The following is a 15790-nucleotide window of genomic DNA, read 5'->3' as shown; positions in this document are numbered from 1 at the left end:
TGGTATCCAGTGTCCCTTGAGAGACAAAATTCTTCTTTGCCCTGCGGTGAGCTCCAAGGCATCCACCGGCAACATCAAGGACGGTGGTCTTGAAGGCGCTCCACAACTCTTCAGGACCCCCCAAAGGACAGACCCCCCAAGTGTCCACTCAGCCTGTTCGCAAACTCCTCAGCTACTCTCTCATCCCTGAGCTTGGCAACATCCAGCCTAGGCTGGGATGGTACCATTCTCCAGGATTTAAGGTGCAGCTTTAGAGTTGCCACAACAAGCCTGTGGTCAGTATTGAGGAACTGAGCACTCCGGTAGACCCTGCAGTTCTGGATCATCCTCCAACGACCGTCAATGAGGACATGGTCAATCTCCTTTGCCACACCGCCAGCGATGGAATACCAAGTCCAGCGATGATGATATCAAATATTTAATGAATACACTGAAGTCGCCTGTATGCTGGACAATATCCAGTATACTGAAAAATAATTCCATTATTGTGAATAAAGTGACAAACCACGATGGGAATGCTCGCAGGCACGATCAGACAGACTTCCATTCACTGTAGCCTCCATTTCTTTTTTTGATAAATGTGATTGATGACATGCATAGCCTCCATTTATTTTTTACTTGTGCCGAGAGGTGGTAGGAGGGGAGATTGGGATGTTAAATTGAGAGAATAATAAAAAATGAGGATGGGTTATGGGAGAGCGAAAGGTGGGTCGGGGTGTGGGAGAATGGGAGAGAAGGTTTGAGAGGAGATAGGAGTCTTTTATGTTCATGAAGAAGCATGGATGCAGCGGATTGGTTAGTGATGGGGAAACTCTGTTTGCATACGTTATTCGACCTATGGTCCTTTCGTTTGTGTACGTATAATGATGCCACTTGGCCCAATACAGGACTTTCAAAATGATGTATGAATGCTAAATGAGGTCTTTCGCTTGTGTGCTGTGTGTGTTTTTTAGTGAATGGGGTCTGCTTGCTGAGACACTTTTAACCTGCAGTGTTGCTAGTGCGAAATCTGTGAGTCAAATCTCCTTTCAACATCATTTTCAGCGTTTAAATGAAGGAGTGGAATTTTTATTTATTTATTTATGATGAACTATAACTGCTCTGTTCCTGCATACAAATCAGAATCAGGAAAACAGAGGAAATACAAGAAATAAATGTGGATGAGAGGTGTCGAGTTCCCACCAATTCCCACTAATAAAAGCGAACTGTGACAGTAGATAAACACGTACACACACACACACACACACACACACACACACACACACACACACACACACACACACACACACACACACACACACACACACACACACACACACACACACACACACACACACACACACACACACACACACACACACACACACTTCTCCTTTTAGCAATAGATGCATAAATCTCGTTTAGTTGAGGATCCTGAGCCTGTGCCTGTGCCTGAGGACTACTTGGCATTTGCACAGGTACAACCACCGCATCTGAACTCCGACTCAGACCCCGTGTTGGAAAGCTCTCATCAAGATTGCAAGGTGCATACACAAAATGAGCTGCCCTCAAATTGACATACACTGTAGTCAAACACAATTGTTCCGCAATTGCTAGGTGTGCAGCTGTGACTGCGAACTTGTATGTAAGGATATTGATGAGTGATTGGTTTGTTAATGTGCAGTTGAAGCTTGATTAATAAATAATAAACAATAAGCATGCCCACCTGTCTGCGCATGAACTACATACGTCGAAGACTCAAAGTGTTTTTTTGAAGGTAACTTCATCCATCCTCCCCCCCAACCCCCTCAACCCCCCTCCCATACTCTACCATCGCAGCTGGGGCACATCTTCATCCCCCCATCGTAAACAAGGAAAAAATCTTTAAACAGAAATATGAGCAGGGACGGGTTGGGTGCTGGACCTGTTGATCATGTGCACACACCTGTAGACGCCAAGCCGAGCAATAAATGTAATATAATGCCGTCCCAAACATAATGCCCTAATGATGTCCCAGCGAAAATATCGAGCGTGACAGGCAGAGCGGTGGAGGACAGAGAAATCCGGATACTTTAATATACATTATGCAGTATAGATGAATACCGATGTTGGGCCACAGCAGCTTCTAAGCCACTCTGCAAAGCTGAAATGAATGTTGAATATCCACAAGCTCAAGGATGCATCGACTGGAACTGATAGGGATGGTTATGAGGTGTGTGTTGGTCCCCATGGGTCAGGAACTATGAACCAGAATAGCACTTAGTTCCTTGACTTTGCAAGAAGTCATGGACTTAGGGTGGCTGATTCATGGTTTCAGCGCCCGCAAGCTCATCGCTGGACTTGGTATTCCATCGCTGGCGGTGTGGCAAAGAAGATTGACCATGTCCTCGGTGATGGTTGCTGGAGGATGATCCAGAACTGCAGGGTCTACCGGAGTGCTCAGTTCCTCAATACTGACCACAGGCTTGTAACAACTCTAAAGCTGCACCTTAAATCCTGGAGAATGGTACCATCCCAGCCTAGGCTAGATGTTGGCAAGCTCAAGGATGAGAGGGCAGCTGAGGAGTTTGCGAACAAGATGAGTGGAGATTTGGGGGGTCTGGGTGCTTTGGGAGGTCCTGAAGAGTTGTGGAGTGCCTTCAAGACCACCGTCCTTGATGTTGCCGGTGGAAGTCTTGGAACTCACCTCAGAGCAAAGAAGAATTTTGTCTCAAGGGACACTGGATACCATTGGCCAGAGTTGCAGGACCAGGCTGAATGGCAGAGCTGAGCTGTTCAGGGAGCTGAGGCGTAAAACTGTATGTGCACTAAGTGTGGACAAGGAGGCCTATGTGCGAGGAATCTGTGAGGGGTAGAACATCACCAGTGGTGAGGTGATTCTCGTCCTGCTTACAGGGGAATTCACGCATTGCTTTCATCCAATCCTATCTGTCGGTGTACTGCAGTTAGAGCAGAGGGTGGTAGGCTCTTGACAGAGGAGTCCGAAGTGAAGGCCCGCTGGGCTGGTTCCTTTGAGCGGTTGTACCAGGCTGATCCACCAGCTGTCAAATTGGACGTCAGGGGTGTTACAATCCCTGTTGTTGACCATCCAATCAACTGTGGCCCACCTTCACTTGAGGAAGCAGGCTGCGGTGAACCAGTTGAAATGGGGTAAAGCTCCAGGGATCTGTGGCATCCATGCTGAACTTCTCAAGGCTCGTGGAAATGCTGCATTTGTGTCGTTGCATGCAGTTCTTTGCTCTGCTTGGAACACAGGCATCATCCCAACTGATTGGAAGAGGGGCCTTGTTGTCCCTCTCTGGAAAGGGAAGGGTGATCACCAAGACTGCAACAACTACCGAGGGGTGACGCTGCTCTCAGTGCTGGGCAAGGTCTTTGCTCAAATAATTCTTGATAGGGTTAGCCACCATCTGCTTGAGCACCAGCGTCCAGAGCAGTCAGGCTTTTCACCAAAGAGGTCAACGATTGACCGTATCCTTGCTCTTTGTGTCCTCACCAAACGCAGACAAGAGTTTCGGCAGGGGCTTCTTGTAGCCTATGTTGATCTCTGTAAAGCGTTCAATTCAGCGAATCAGGATGCCCTCTGGAGGATTCTTGGCCTTCGTGGGGTTCCACCAAAACTGATTGATCTGATGTCTGCACTCTACTCTGGTACTGAGAGTGCTGTGAAATGTGGTGATACCATGTCTGACTTATTTCCAGTTGTTACTGGAGTTCGTCAGGGGTGTGTACTGGCTCCCACACTTTTCAGCGCTTGTATGGACTGGATTCTAGGGAGGATGTCAGAGAGATCAAGCTGCGGTGCATCGTTTGGGAATGTCAAGCTCTCTGACCTTGATTTCGCAGATGATGCAGTCATCTTTGCGGACACTATAGATATTATTTTGGGGGCCCTCGAGGTGCTGAATGAGGAGTCGGAGCCGCTGTGATTATGGGTTTCCTGGGTCAAAACTAAGATCCAGGCTTTCAATGACATCTTCGATGCTGCTGTCCTGTCTGTGCCTGTTTGTGGTGAGGATGTTGAGGTCGTGGAGAGATTCACTTACCTCGGCAGTGATATTCATGTCTCTGCTGGCTGTGAGTCAGAGGTCAGCAGACGTCTGGGTCGAGCCTCGGGAGTCATGGATGCACTGGATAATGGGGTGTGACGCTGCCGGTACCTGTGCGGGAGGACGAAAGTCTGAGTCTTCAGGTCCTTGATGCTTCCAGTCTTGCTCTATGGATGTGAGACTTGGACTCTGACCAAGGATCTGAGATGGAGACTTAATTCCTTTGGTACCAGTTCTCTTCGGAGAATCCTTGGCTATCGCTGGTCGGACTTTGTGTCCAATGAGCGGTTGCTGAGAGAGACTCAAATGAGATTTGATACCTGCATAGTCTGTGAGCGTCAGCTGTGGCTCTATGGACATGTGGCTCGTTTTCCTGATGCTGATCCTGCTCATCAGATTCTCTCAGTGATGGAGCCTCATGAGTGGAGGAGGCCAATGGGCCGACCATGTGCCTCGTGGTTGCAGCAGGTTGATCGGCATCCAAGGAGATTGGGATGGGCCAGGCATCTGCTTGGGGGTTGGCCAGATGGAGGCCCCTGGAGTACCTGTGGAAAGTGGACGCAGCGACGCGCTGCTCTGGAGCATGCTCGCATACCTGACCTGACCTGATGTTGGGCCACAGCAGCTTCTAAGCCACTCTGCAAAGCTGTAATGAATGTTGAAAAATCCACATTAATATGATGATGTGTTTGACAATAACACAAACAGTGCTTTCAATGAGAGCATACAGAGGTGTGCTGAAGTGTCGAGACCAAGCTGAAGTTTTTTTGTATATGCGGGTTTCAGAAGGTGGAACGGATCCCTCCCACGTCTCGAAGTATCCACCGTCGTGTGTGTGTGTGTGTGTGTGTGTGTGTGTGTGTGTGTGTGTGTGTGTGTGTGTGTGTGTGTGTGTGTGTGTGTGTGTGTGTGTTGTTGATTGGTATCTACATATGAGGTTTCAGAATATGGAATGGAGTCCTCCCAGGGCAGGCTCAAAGTATCTACCTTCATTTCAGTATATAAGCGATTACGATTCATGGATCAAGCTGTGAAGTTTTCTGTTTTCCATGTTTTGTGCCGAGGGCTCTCTTCAGGGCCGTTACTGAGCCCTGGACAGCTTCCAACTGTAGTTCGTTTGTTGTGATATTCCCAGAGATGGTTATTTAATATCTTTGTGAGGGTCTTCATCATCATTGGTACAACTTTGGCATTCTTCAGCTTCCAGGATCTTTTCACTTCATGCTTAAGGTCTTGGGAATGGGTCATTTGCATGATTTCTACCTTGTTTGTCCAAAATCACCGGTATCAACACCTCAATTAGCAATGCCTTCTCTCTTTTTTGTATGATATCTGGTCGCAATGCTTTGTTTTCGATGTTCACGCCCGATGGGATCACACGTTCGAACGTGACCAGTACTTCAATGTTTACAGTAATTGCTTTTGGTTCATTTTCCCACAAATTTTCTGGAACTGGGATATCAAAGTTTTTTCAGATGTGTCAGCAGATTACTTTACAAACTCTGTTGTGTCGTTGTGTGTACAGCTGTTCTGACACGTTTTTTTTTTTTTTCGTGTGCGGTCATTAAGCGTCACATATCGTTCTCTTTGCTAACCCCACCTTCACCCCTTACCTGTCTTTTTTTTTTCCTCCTTTCCCCCATCTTTTCTCTCACTCTGTCCCCTCCTCGCTCCCCCTTCTCATAAAATGCAGCACTCTCTCCTCACACCTCTGTTGCTCACTCGCTGTGTGTGTGCATGTGTGTGTGAGTGTGTGTGTCTCACGCACCCCTCCCTCCTGCAGTGAATAGCAACGTTTAACATTTGGTGAGGTGTCGCTCCCCTCACCTCCCCCCCCCATTCCCCTAACAGCTCGGTCTTTCCATAACTACAACAATATTATCTTCGAGCTATTGTGCATTAGGATTATATAACATTGACAGTGTGTACTCCCCAAATGCTAGCTATTGCCTCCAGGTGGTCACGCAATGTTAGCATAAGTGATTGCGCAATGTCTATATATCTGAAGAAATATTTGGAGATATGATAATCGACGAGCAAAAAATTTATATCGCCCATCCCTAATTCACAGCATCGTCTTTCCATTTGCAGACGTCATTAAAGAAATCGCCAAAGCCTGCCACGTTCACAGGAAGCACTACTGCCAGGTCAAAAGCCCACTCACTGGCAGCGATGGTTGAGGGGTTGGGTAGCACGTGCCCATCCACAGTTCAGGCCTTGCACTAGTCCATATTGTTGAGAGCCTGCAGTACAGACAGCCATAATATCTCAGCCCTGTCGGCAAGTTGATAAAGTTCTCTAACTCTTTTGTTGTGCAAAAGCACACCCCTTTCTCTCAATTACTTTTCTAAGTATTTTTATCTTCTTTTAGAACCATTGTGAGCCATTTTAGATGACAATCCTTATCTTGCACACAGAAACTACGTTGGCATGCCCTAATCGGCACATGCGTGCCAAGCATTCTGGGACAGATTACGTGATTTCAAAAGTCCCGTATCGTTATTTGCGCATTGCAATAATTATCAAAACGAGAAAGCAACACGAATTCATGATACTTTCATGGGACACAATGATGGGGTATCTATATTATCCGTCGTCTCTCAATCCAATTCAATCAATCCATTAAATTTATTATATAGTGCTTTTGATTTGTTATAATATCTCAATGTGCTTCACAAAGACAGAAAGGGCAAGAAGCATGTAAAGGTTTAGGAAAAAAGCAACTGCAAAAGATGGGATGTTAAGAGAGATTTAGAAACTGTTAATTTTGAGAGTGTGGAGATTTTAAAAGGCAGAGAGTGAGCAATAATGCCTATCAAAGAGATCCCCTTGAATGTTATATCTGTTGAATGCAACATTGATCAAAATGTCTATCAAAGAGATTCTCTCGGACTTCCTGGGTGGAAAGAAGTTCCATATCTGAAGCAGACCATGACCGAACACACTCCCAGTTGCACTTGATGGATATAAGTAAAGATGTCCATGTTGTGCTTATTGCAGAAACCTTCCACGAAGGCCGTATCCATGCACTCAACACATTGCGTGCTAATAAGCCTGATCACATGCAAATGGACATTCTCCCACTCATGTAAAAAAAATGTAAATTCCACTTGCAAGTATGCGTTCTGCTTTTAAATAGGACAATTATCAGAAAGAAAGAGAAACGGGTCATATATTTTGGGTCATTTGCATTCAACATCCACACACGAGGAGATGTTCAAATTGAACAAAATACAATTGATAGAAAAAGAAATGCAATTGATCGAAATGGAAGATATGGTTTCAAAGTATAGGAGAGGAGAGAAAATGAAGAGTAAGGGATTTGGAGAGGAATGAGGAGGAGGGAAAGTTGGGTTGGAGGGAATTGAAGTAAGGGGCCTTTAATTCATTTTGTAAGCATAATGGTGGATCTTCACCCTGCCCAAAGGCCCAACATTCCCACATGCCCCGTGTTGTATGTTCTTTCCTTTCCCTCCCCTTATTCCTATTTCCTTCCAAACTCCTGATTTCTCAAGTTTGAGAACTGATTGTAGTTTGTACACAACACATTCAAAAAGTGCAAAGACCACAAAACAGCAAAACCTCAGAAGCACAACCAACGATAGATTTTGTTTGAGAAGAAATTGGCCTGGATGTCTGACATTTTGACCACACAGCAACCTTCGACCTTCCCTTCTCTCTTTACTCCTCCCTGTCCTTTTGTTCTGTTATTCTTGCCTAATCTGTTTTCTTCTTTAACAAGGAAAACAGACACAGGTGGAGGCCATTCAGCTCATCATGCCTGCACGAACACCATACTAACCCATCTACACAAGATCCAAAGAAGAAAATGCAATTTAAAAAAATATATATATATTTTAAGTTTTTGTCGTTTTTGTATTTGTTTTTCTTCTTTCCCTCAGGGGAGGGGGCATAGGCTTGGTTAAAACACGCACATCAACCACACAACACCCCTTGACAAGACCCCCACCAGCAGCACTCCGTACACATGCACACAATCACCCATCAATACTCAAACTACCTAAAAGTCATATCAACATCCCCATCCCCCTCTATCTCCATAACCTCCAGGTACCTATCTAATTCTAATTTAAACTTATCCACTGTTTCTGCCGCCACTACCTTTTCAGAGAGACCATTCCATTCATTAACTACTCCCTGAGTGAAACTCCCCTGCCTTGCTACCGTCTTAACTCTCTCCTTCTTCACTCTCAGTCTATGGTTCTGATCTCTACTCTGTTGAATAATAATTCATCTGCACTTATTTTATCTACACCTCTCATTATCTTAAACATCTCTATCATATCGCCTCATAACTGCCTCTTTTCTAATGTATAAAGCATAAAGTTTATAATATCAATTTATTCCTTTCCCGACCACCAATATGTACCTAGCCAATAAATTCCGTCTCAGATCTTTGAAAGGAAAGCAATGGAAGGCTCATGAGTCAAAATTTTCGAAGGGGCCTCAACAATTCTGCCATTTTGTGTACATAATGTGTATTCTTATTTGGCAAAGCACATCATCTGAGTTGATTCAAAAAGTAGATCTCCCACATGTTTACTGGAGTTCTATGAGATAGGAAAATCCTCAGTCCTCCCACCAGATAGCAGCAACAATGGATCATAAATTGTCTTGGACATCTGAGAAGCAAAGTGCAAGCATGCAGGAGAACATCGTAAAATGTACATTACAACGTAATGTTATAACGTGCCATATCGTGCAAAATGCAGAATAAGTCTGTTGCTTACTCTCTCGTATTTTTGCCCCGTTTTGCAGATTCTGCATTTTGCTGAGGCAAGCTCAACTTTGTGCCAATGCAATGGTTATATAATATCTTGCCAATGGTGACAGCAGCAGTTTAGATTGTCCTATTCTATTGCAGTTAGATAAAATTGTTTATCATCATTGATAGATAATACTACAGGTCGTGGAACTTGCTTGTGTAAGAGATCGACTGTGGGTACTATTTGTTGTGTTATTACTGCAGAAGATCTTCTATTTCAGCGTTTTGTTACTGAAGCTTACATTTTGAGTTAGGATACCAATGTTAGTGAAAATGTCAGGTTCACTTATAATATATTTTTCATACGAATGTTAGAAGATCAATCAGATGGCATCGGTCTAATGACTACGCCTGCCTGGCATGCTTTCACGATGCCTGCCATTCTCCTGGAGAAACCAGCAAGGATTCCTTCTTCCTGGAACATGACACCACTTCATTATAAACCTGAACATTGACTTTGGCACACAGCGGGTAGTCTCTTCAGAAAACAAGAAACGATATAAAGTTTTGCGTTCATTCTCCTAATGTTTTGCAAACCTCCAAATGCCACCAATTCTTCGTCGTCTTGTAGTTGTTTTAGAACCGTCGACTTTTTACATGCAGAAAATAACATATTTGACCCTTCCTCTGACCGTTGCACCATAATTCAACCTCCTTTCTGTTTTCTCCTCCCTCCTACACAACTTTCCTCTGTTTTCCTTATTTTATCTGTGTCAGGTTCATGAACTAGTTATATGACAGAGGAGGAAGGAATCACAAACTGACAGTGTGTATGTAGCAAGGTTACATGAAGTGTGAAGTGCCTGTAGGCTGCCCTCCAAAGACCTGGAGTGAAGACATGATGGACAACAGATGCATCAAAAATCAAATGATTGAAGGTAAGCAACCTCCAACAATTTTTTTAAAAAGATTTTTCATGAGATGTAATAGAAATCTGATAAGAAGACTCTCAGATGTCATGTGAAGTTTTGGAAAAGGATGTTGAATACCGTTTTTATTTACTTCCTCAATTTCATTTCCCTCATTTTATCCTCTCCAAACCTGATGGCATGCAAATGTAATTAGTCCCTTCATGCTTTAATCAAAGAGGTGAAACATGAAAACATCACAAACTCGAAGGGCACTCGGTAGAGCGCATACCTCCACCACGTAACGCCTGATCCTTGAGAACATATCAGACCCAAAACATTTTTGAAATATCATGCTATATATATATATATAGTTTTTGACCCAATCTCTCAATGGTAAAGAATCACTTAAAAAATCAAATAATTCTCGCATCTGGATCCAGATTCGGATCTTCACCAAAATCAAATCAATTCGTCCTTGTCACACACCCAATGAGGCCACAGCTTTTTGAGATATTGTGCTATACTGTATATCGTTTTTGGCCTTATCTCTCAATGGTGAAGAATCACTTTAAAATTCTCATATCCGGATCCAGAGCTCAGGTCAACATGAAAATTGATTCTTTTGTCAAATTGAAATTGATGATTTTAGAAGTTTGACCTTGAGGTGACCTTTGACCTTTTGACCTCAAAAATAGTTGCTTTCCCAATTCAGTGATTCACTCACTATGCAATTGCTGCTTAACCATCAGGTTCATCATATGAAAATTGATGATTTTTCATATGAAATTTGATAATTTAGAAGTTTAACTATGAGTTGACCTTTGACCTTTTGACCTCAAAAATAGTTGCTTTCCCAATTCAGTGATGGACTATGCCAATCCTTTTCAACTTTCAAGTTGATGATTTTTTTTAGTTGAAAATTGATGATTTTAGAAGTTTGACCTTGAGTTGAGCATTGACCTTTTTATCTCAAAAATAGTTGCTTTCTCAATTCAGTGATGCACTCACTATGCAATTGCTGCTTAACCTTCAGCTTCATCATATGAAAATTAATGATTTTTCATATGAAATTTGATAAATTAGAAGTTTGACTTTGAGTTGACCTTTGACCTTTTGACCTCAAAAATAGTTGCTTTCCCAATTCAGTGATGGACTATGCAAATCCTGTTCAACTTTCAAGTTGATGATTTTTTAAAGTTGAAAATTGATGATTTTAGAAGTTTGACCTTGAGTTGACCTTTGACCTTTTGATCTCAAAAATAGTTGGTTTCCCAATTCAGTAATGCACTATGAAATTGCTGTTTAACTTTCAAGTCAATTGGATGAAAAATGCAGATTTTAGAAATATGACTTCAAGATGACCTTTGACCTTTGACCTAAAAATAAACATGCTTTTCAGTTGAGACTACCTCTACAAATTAGTAAAGTTTCATGATGATTGCTTTGAATTATGACCTGTAGGTGATTGGCAAACAGACAGCCAAACAGACAGAATAACAAAATCGACTGACCAATATACTTTAAAGATCTTCGATTTTGCACGTAACAAACAGACAAACAAACAGACAGACAGGGGTGAAAACATAACCTCCTTCCAACTTCGATGGCGGAGGTAATTGGAAGGGCAATCTTTGACGTCGCGACGTGATGTCGTCAGATATGCCTTCACCCACATTATTGCATCATTATACATACTTGTACCAAGTCAATTTAAATCCCTGAACCCAGCCTCAAAATATTAAATAATTCTGGTTGCCAAACCATGCGTTCGATCAGGTTGAAATTTAAAATATATATTCCGCATGATCACTAGATCAAAACTGTGATGTTTCACGTCGATTGATGAAGTGGTTCAAGAGAAATAATTTTTTTTTAAGATTTTCGTTCAATCAAATATGGCTGCCAGCCCATGTGACCTATTAATAATTCTTGAACACCCTGGTAACCCCCAAGGCTAGGGGAACATGTGAGTGGTTTCTCATCGATCTGTCAAGCCGTTCTGGAGGAGATTTTTAAAGGTTTGTTGTTCAAAAAATCATAGCTGTCAAACCATGTGACCTATGATGCCATAGGTGGAGACCTTTTTGTTCCTCATAGATACATGATCATACGTGTAAAGTTTCGCCTTGGTCTGTTAAGCCTTTTCAGACAAGAAGATATTTGAAGGTTTTTATGTTAAAAATAATATGGCTGCCGTATCACGTAACCAATTACGTCATCAATGTTTATTTCCCGATACAATTTAGCCCTCAAAATTTTAATACTGATCAGAGGAAGCATTTGATGTATGCAATTATAACATCAAAATGAAGCCCCCATGACATTATCAAAAAATCACACTTGTTTCCCATGGGGCGTACTTGACATGGACCAAGTTTCAATTTATTCCATGAAGCGGTTTCAGAGAAACAGAGATCCAAAGTTTCCTTTTTTTCCAACATGGTTGCCATACTATGTGACCGATGATGTAATTATCATTAAAACATTCTACATGAGGAGTTGCATCTATGGTTAAAATTTTGTGTCAAGATGATAAGTGGTTGCAGAGAAAACGGAGAAAATTAGCATGGATATACGTATGTATGTACGGACGGACAACCCAAAAACATAATGCTTCCAGCCACTTCGTCAGTAGGGGCAGAGAAAAGTATTTAAGCCCCTGTTGGATTTAGTCTGAAATGGGGGCTTACGGATTTGGTCTTCATTTTAATGTCCGTGCATGCATCCGCAACCATATCTCGGACACGTATGGACTGTTTTATTTGTACCTGTCACAAAGACAACACATGATGGTATACATATGCATATCATTTTCTTCGACATCAGATCCAAGATGGCCGACTAGCAGCTATTTTAGTTGTTAAATATACAAACCCAGTGTCGAACACGTCCTCAACCATTTCTCAGACATGCATTTACAGATGTTGTTCAAACTTGGCACACAAATAACGAATGATGGCTCACATATGCTCCTCATTTGTTTTCGAGATCAGATCCAATATGGTCGACTGGCGGCCATTTTAGTTGTAAAAAAATCCCCGGTGTTGAACACGTCCTTAACCAATTCTCAGACATTCATTTACCGATGTTGTTCAAACTTGCCACCCAGATAATGAATGATGGCTTACATATGCACGTCATTTGTTTTTGAGGTCAGATCCAAGCTGGCTGATTGGTAGACTTGTGGCCATTTTTGTTGTACATAAATATGGGCTAGCCCTTTAACTCCATCCAGTAAAATTACGAAAACAATGGGGGCTAGGATATTTTGTCTTTTTTGCTTATTTTGTTTTTTCCTGTTTCTCCCTTATTTATTTTTTTACCTTGAAACATTTCAAAAGGAGTGGACACACAGTGTATTCACTTTTATCGTACAATCCTTATTATATGGTGGGGAGTCTTAACAAGTTACTGCAGCACCAAGAACAGACAATGTTCAGAGATGAATTGCCTGGGGGAGGTTAACATGTAAGTAAGCCCTCTCATTTGCATTTGGCATATTTTCTCGCTTTCAATGTAGGTTCCTTTTCCAAGGGGAAATAATTAGAGCTGAGGTTAGAATGGCCTACAATTTCTCAATGTTAATCAGATGCCAGGTTTAGTTTTGTACTCCCAATGGCTCGTATCTTCTCATAACACCTGTTATTTTGGCAGGCGCAAGGTCAAGAAAAATCACCCGATTGTAAATAACATCACCAGTGGAACATAAAGGGTTGCTATCACAAATTATCTAGCACAGATGTCGAAAACGTGATAAAAAAGTGTCAGATAAGGAATGGCTTCTGACACAAGCCATTCTCAGACCTCCACTCTCAGGCATCGCCATCCAGAAGCCACATTTCTTCAAACAAGATAACTCTGATCATGCCTTGCATCCATGATTGGCACATGTCAGCAGTTGCTTTAATACCATGGGGCAACAGCTACTGTAATACCCAGATGGAGAGATCCATCATCAGAATTGAGATGGAAAGCCGATTTTTCTTGCTTGAGTTCAATCTGCAATACTTTCAGTTCATTGGTGCAATTTGTGGCACCTGTCAATCGTTAATGCAAAACGTAACGACATTGATGTAACTGGATTACAGTTCAAGCTAAAATGAAATAAAAACAAAAACTAGCATCACACATTTGAATCTGCCCCTACTTTGCTTCATATACATTTAAGTTTTTCCCTGAGCCTCAATATATTTTATAATAACAAAAGTATAAAGCACATTATTCGATTCATTGATTTTTGTGGACTACCTTGTAAATCTGGATGTGCAGATGGTTAATAAGTAGTGGTAAAATTACGGGTTGCCAGGATAGCTTGGAGGTATCCACTCGCCTTTGAACTGTCCAGCCGGGATTTGAGTCCCCGCCGAGCTATAAACTGTCAACCTGATATTTTGCATGCAGGGCGATGCAACAATGTGTGTGTGCCATCCATCAGAAGGACATTAAGCTGGAGACTGTCTGCCAGCATTGGTTGTTTGTTGGTGGATGTTAAAAATACCATGGTGTCTTTTGCCAAGTTATCATGTGCACCCAAAGTAAATTCCTGCCTAAAGTGTGGGTAGCAAGTTGTCTGGTCTTCTTGAATATCCTTTGATACACCAGGTTACACTTTGCTATCTCAGAATGTGGTTGCTGTGTGGGCAGCAGCTCCGACCCCAAACAAATTCACACACCCAGATGTTCACATGTCACTTGGGAATGCCAATCTTCACTTACAAAGTGCAACCTTGATTATTATTGGTAAAAATACTGAGTTTTGGTTTCAAGCACCATCTATATAATCGAATTGTATCTGCAACAATGATAGTTTTGACCACGCTTCCTCTGCTTTCTCAAATAATCCTTTTCTTTCCCACCATCTCCGATCAACCAAATTTACTTTCTCTTCCTCCTCATCTTATTTTTCCTTTTCTTCATTATTTGGTTAATCCCCTCTCTCCATCCTCTCTACCATGCATCTCTTTCAACACGATGTAAAGCCTTGGCAGGGGCATGTCACAGAGAAGATGAACATAATATGTATAAAACATGTCTTCCACTTCCATCCTGCTCTCTCTTTCTCTCATCAATAAAACTGAAATTGTTAACCTTGATAATCAAGAGCACAAGGAGTTCTATTTTCATGCTGCAGATGTACAGAGATAATTGTAATGCCAGTTTAATAGGCTTTCCTGATGAGGGGCAGTCTTCATGTTGCCACACTGTTATTAGAACCTCAAACAGGTATCAGCCTTGCTTTCCTTCTGTTTCACTGTTGCACTCTTCGGCTGCTGATGCCAGCTGCATGTTTCTTGACAATGGCAATGCAATCGATAACCAGGCTTGACTGCGTCAGTCAGGCGTGAATACACCAAACAGCCCAGCGATGATGCTTTGGATGCGCTGTGAGCTAATCACAATGTATTTGTGTGTTCGTCCCTCATGTATGCAACGTCAAGTAGGCAGCTATGAGCAGCTTGCTCTTGGTATAGTTCATTCAAAAGTTCACTGTATAACGTTTCATTTATTTCTGTAAACATGGTGGACTTTCATACCCTCCCGTCCTACACCCCACCTCCACCCTGACCTCATGTAAGGCCCTTTCCCTTCCCTACCCCAATCTTCTCACACTCCCCTACCCTCCTTTCTCTTTCCTGTCCTCCACTCATCTTTTTGTTCTGTTATAATTCTCCATTTATACGCTTACCCATGGGCATTGATGGATGGGTGGGGGACGTGGGGAAGGGGGGAGGGTGACAACATCGATTTCCTCCCTCCCCCCGGACCCCACCTGTTTGATTAGGGGGTACAACGTATCGATTGTCCCCCCGCACTTTTCTACTCGAATATAACATAAAATGAGTTGTTCTGTACAATCCACACTGGCCCAAATGGGGGATGTTCCCCAAATGCATCAATTCATTTATTATGTATAAATTAACATCAACTTTCCCCAAATAGGTTTTTATCTCTTTAAAGTATTTTTTTCCAGAATGCCTTGACAGATCAGGGGAAACTTCACACACATATTCCCCAAGCCTTGGGGATACCATCCTGTTCACAAATAAATCATAGGTCACAGATTATATAGATGGTCTGGCAGCATAGGTCACATGGTTTGGCAGCATAGGTCACATGGTCTGGCA

The 15790-nt window shown here is 42.4% G+C and overlaps 1 protein-coding gene across 5 annotated transcripts in view; it reads left to right on the top strand.

Annotated features, from left to right (window-relative positions):
* LOC147024607 (uncharacterized) overlaps nt 1–15790 on the top strand; it is a 163996-nt gene that overhangs the window by 87459 nt on the left and 60747 nt on the right. For 4 of the 5 annotated variants that reach the window (XR_015059091.1, XM_085884665.1, XM_085884662.1 and 1 more), the window contains 2 exons: nt 954–1011; nt 8808–9692. Coding sequence is in view for 4 of the 5 variants with exons in the window: in XM_085884665.1 (XP_085740791.1) it covers nt 9602–9692 (91 nt within the window). In the remaining variant the exon portion in view is untranslated. The remainder of the gene's footprint in view (nt 1–953; nt 1012–8807; nt 9693–15790) is intronic. The other variant, XM_085884663.1, reaches the window with a different exon arrangement.

The sequence above is a fragment of the Eptatretus burgeri genome, chromosome 6, assembly GCF_056783735.1.
Source record: "Eptatretus burgeri isolate ZD-2024b chromosome 6, Ebu_testis_v1, whole genome shotgun sequence".
Lineage (NCBI taxonomy): Eukaryota > Metazoa > Chordata > Myxini > Myxiniformes > Myxinidae > Eptatretus > Eptatretus burgeri.
This window is presented reverse-complemented; position numbering and strand designations above follow the sequence as displayed.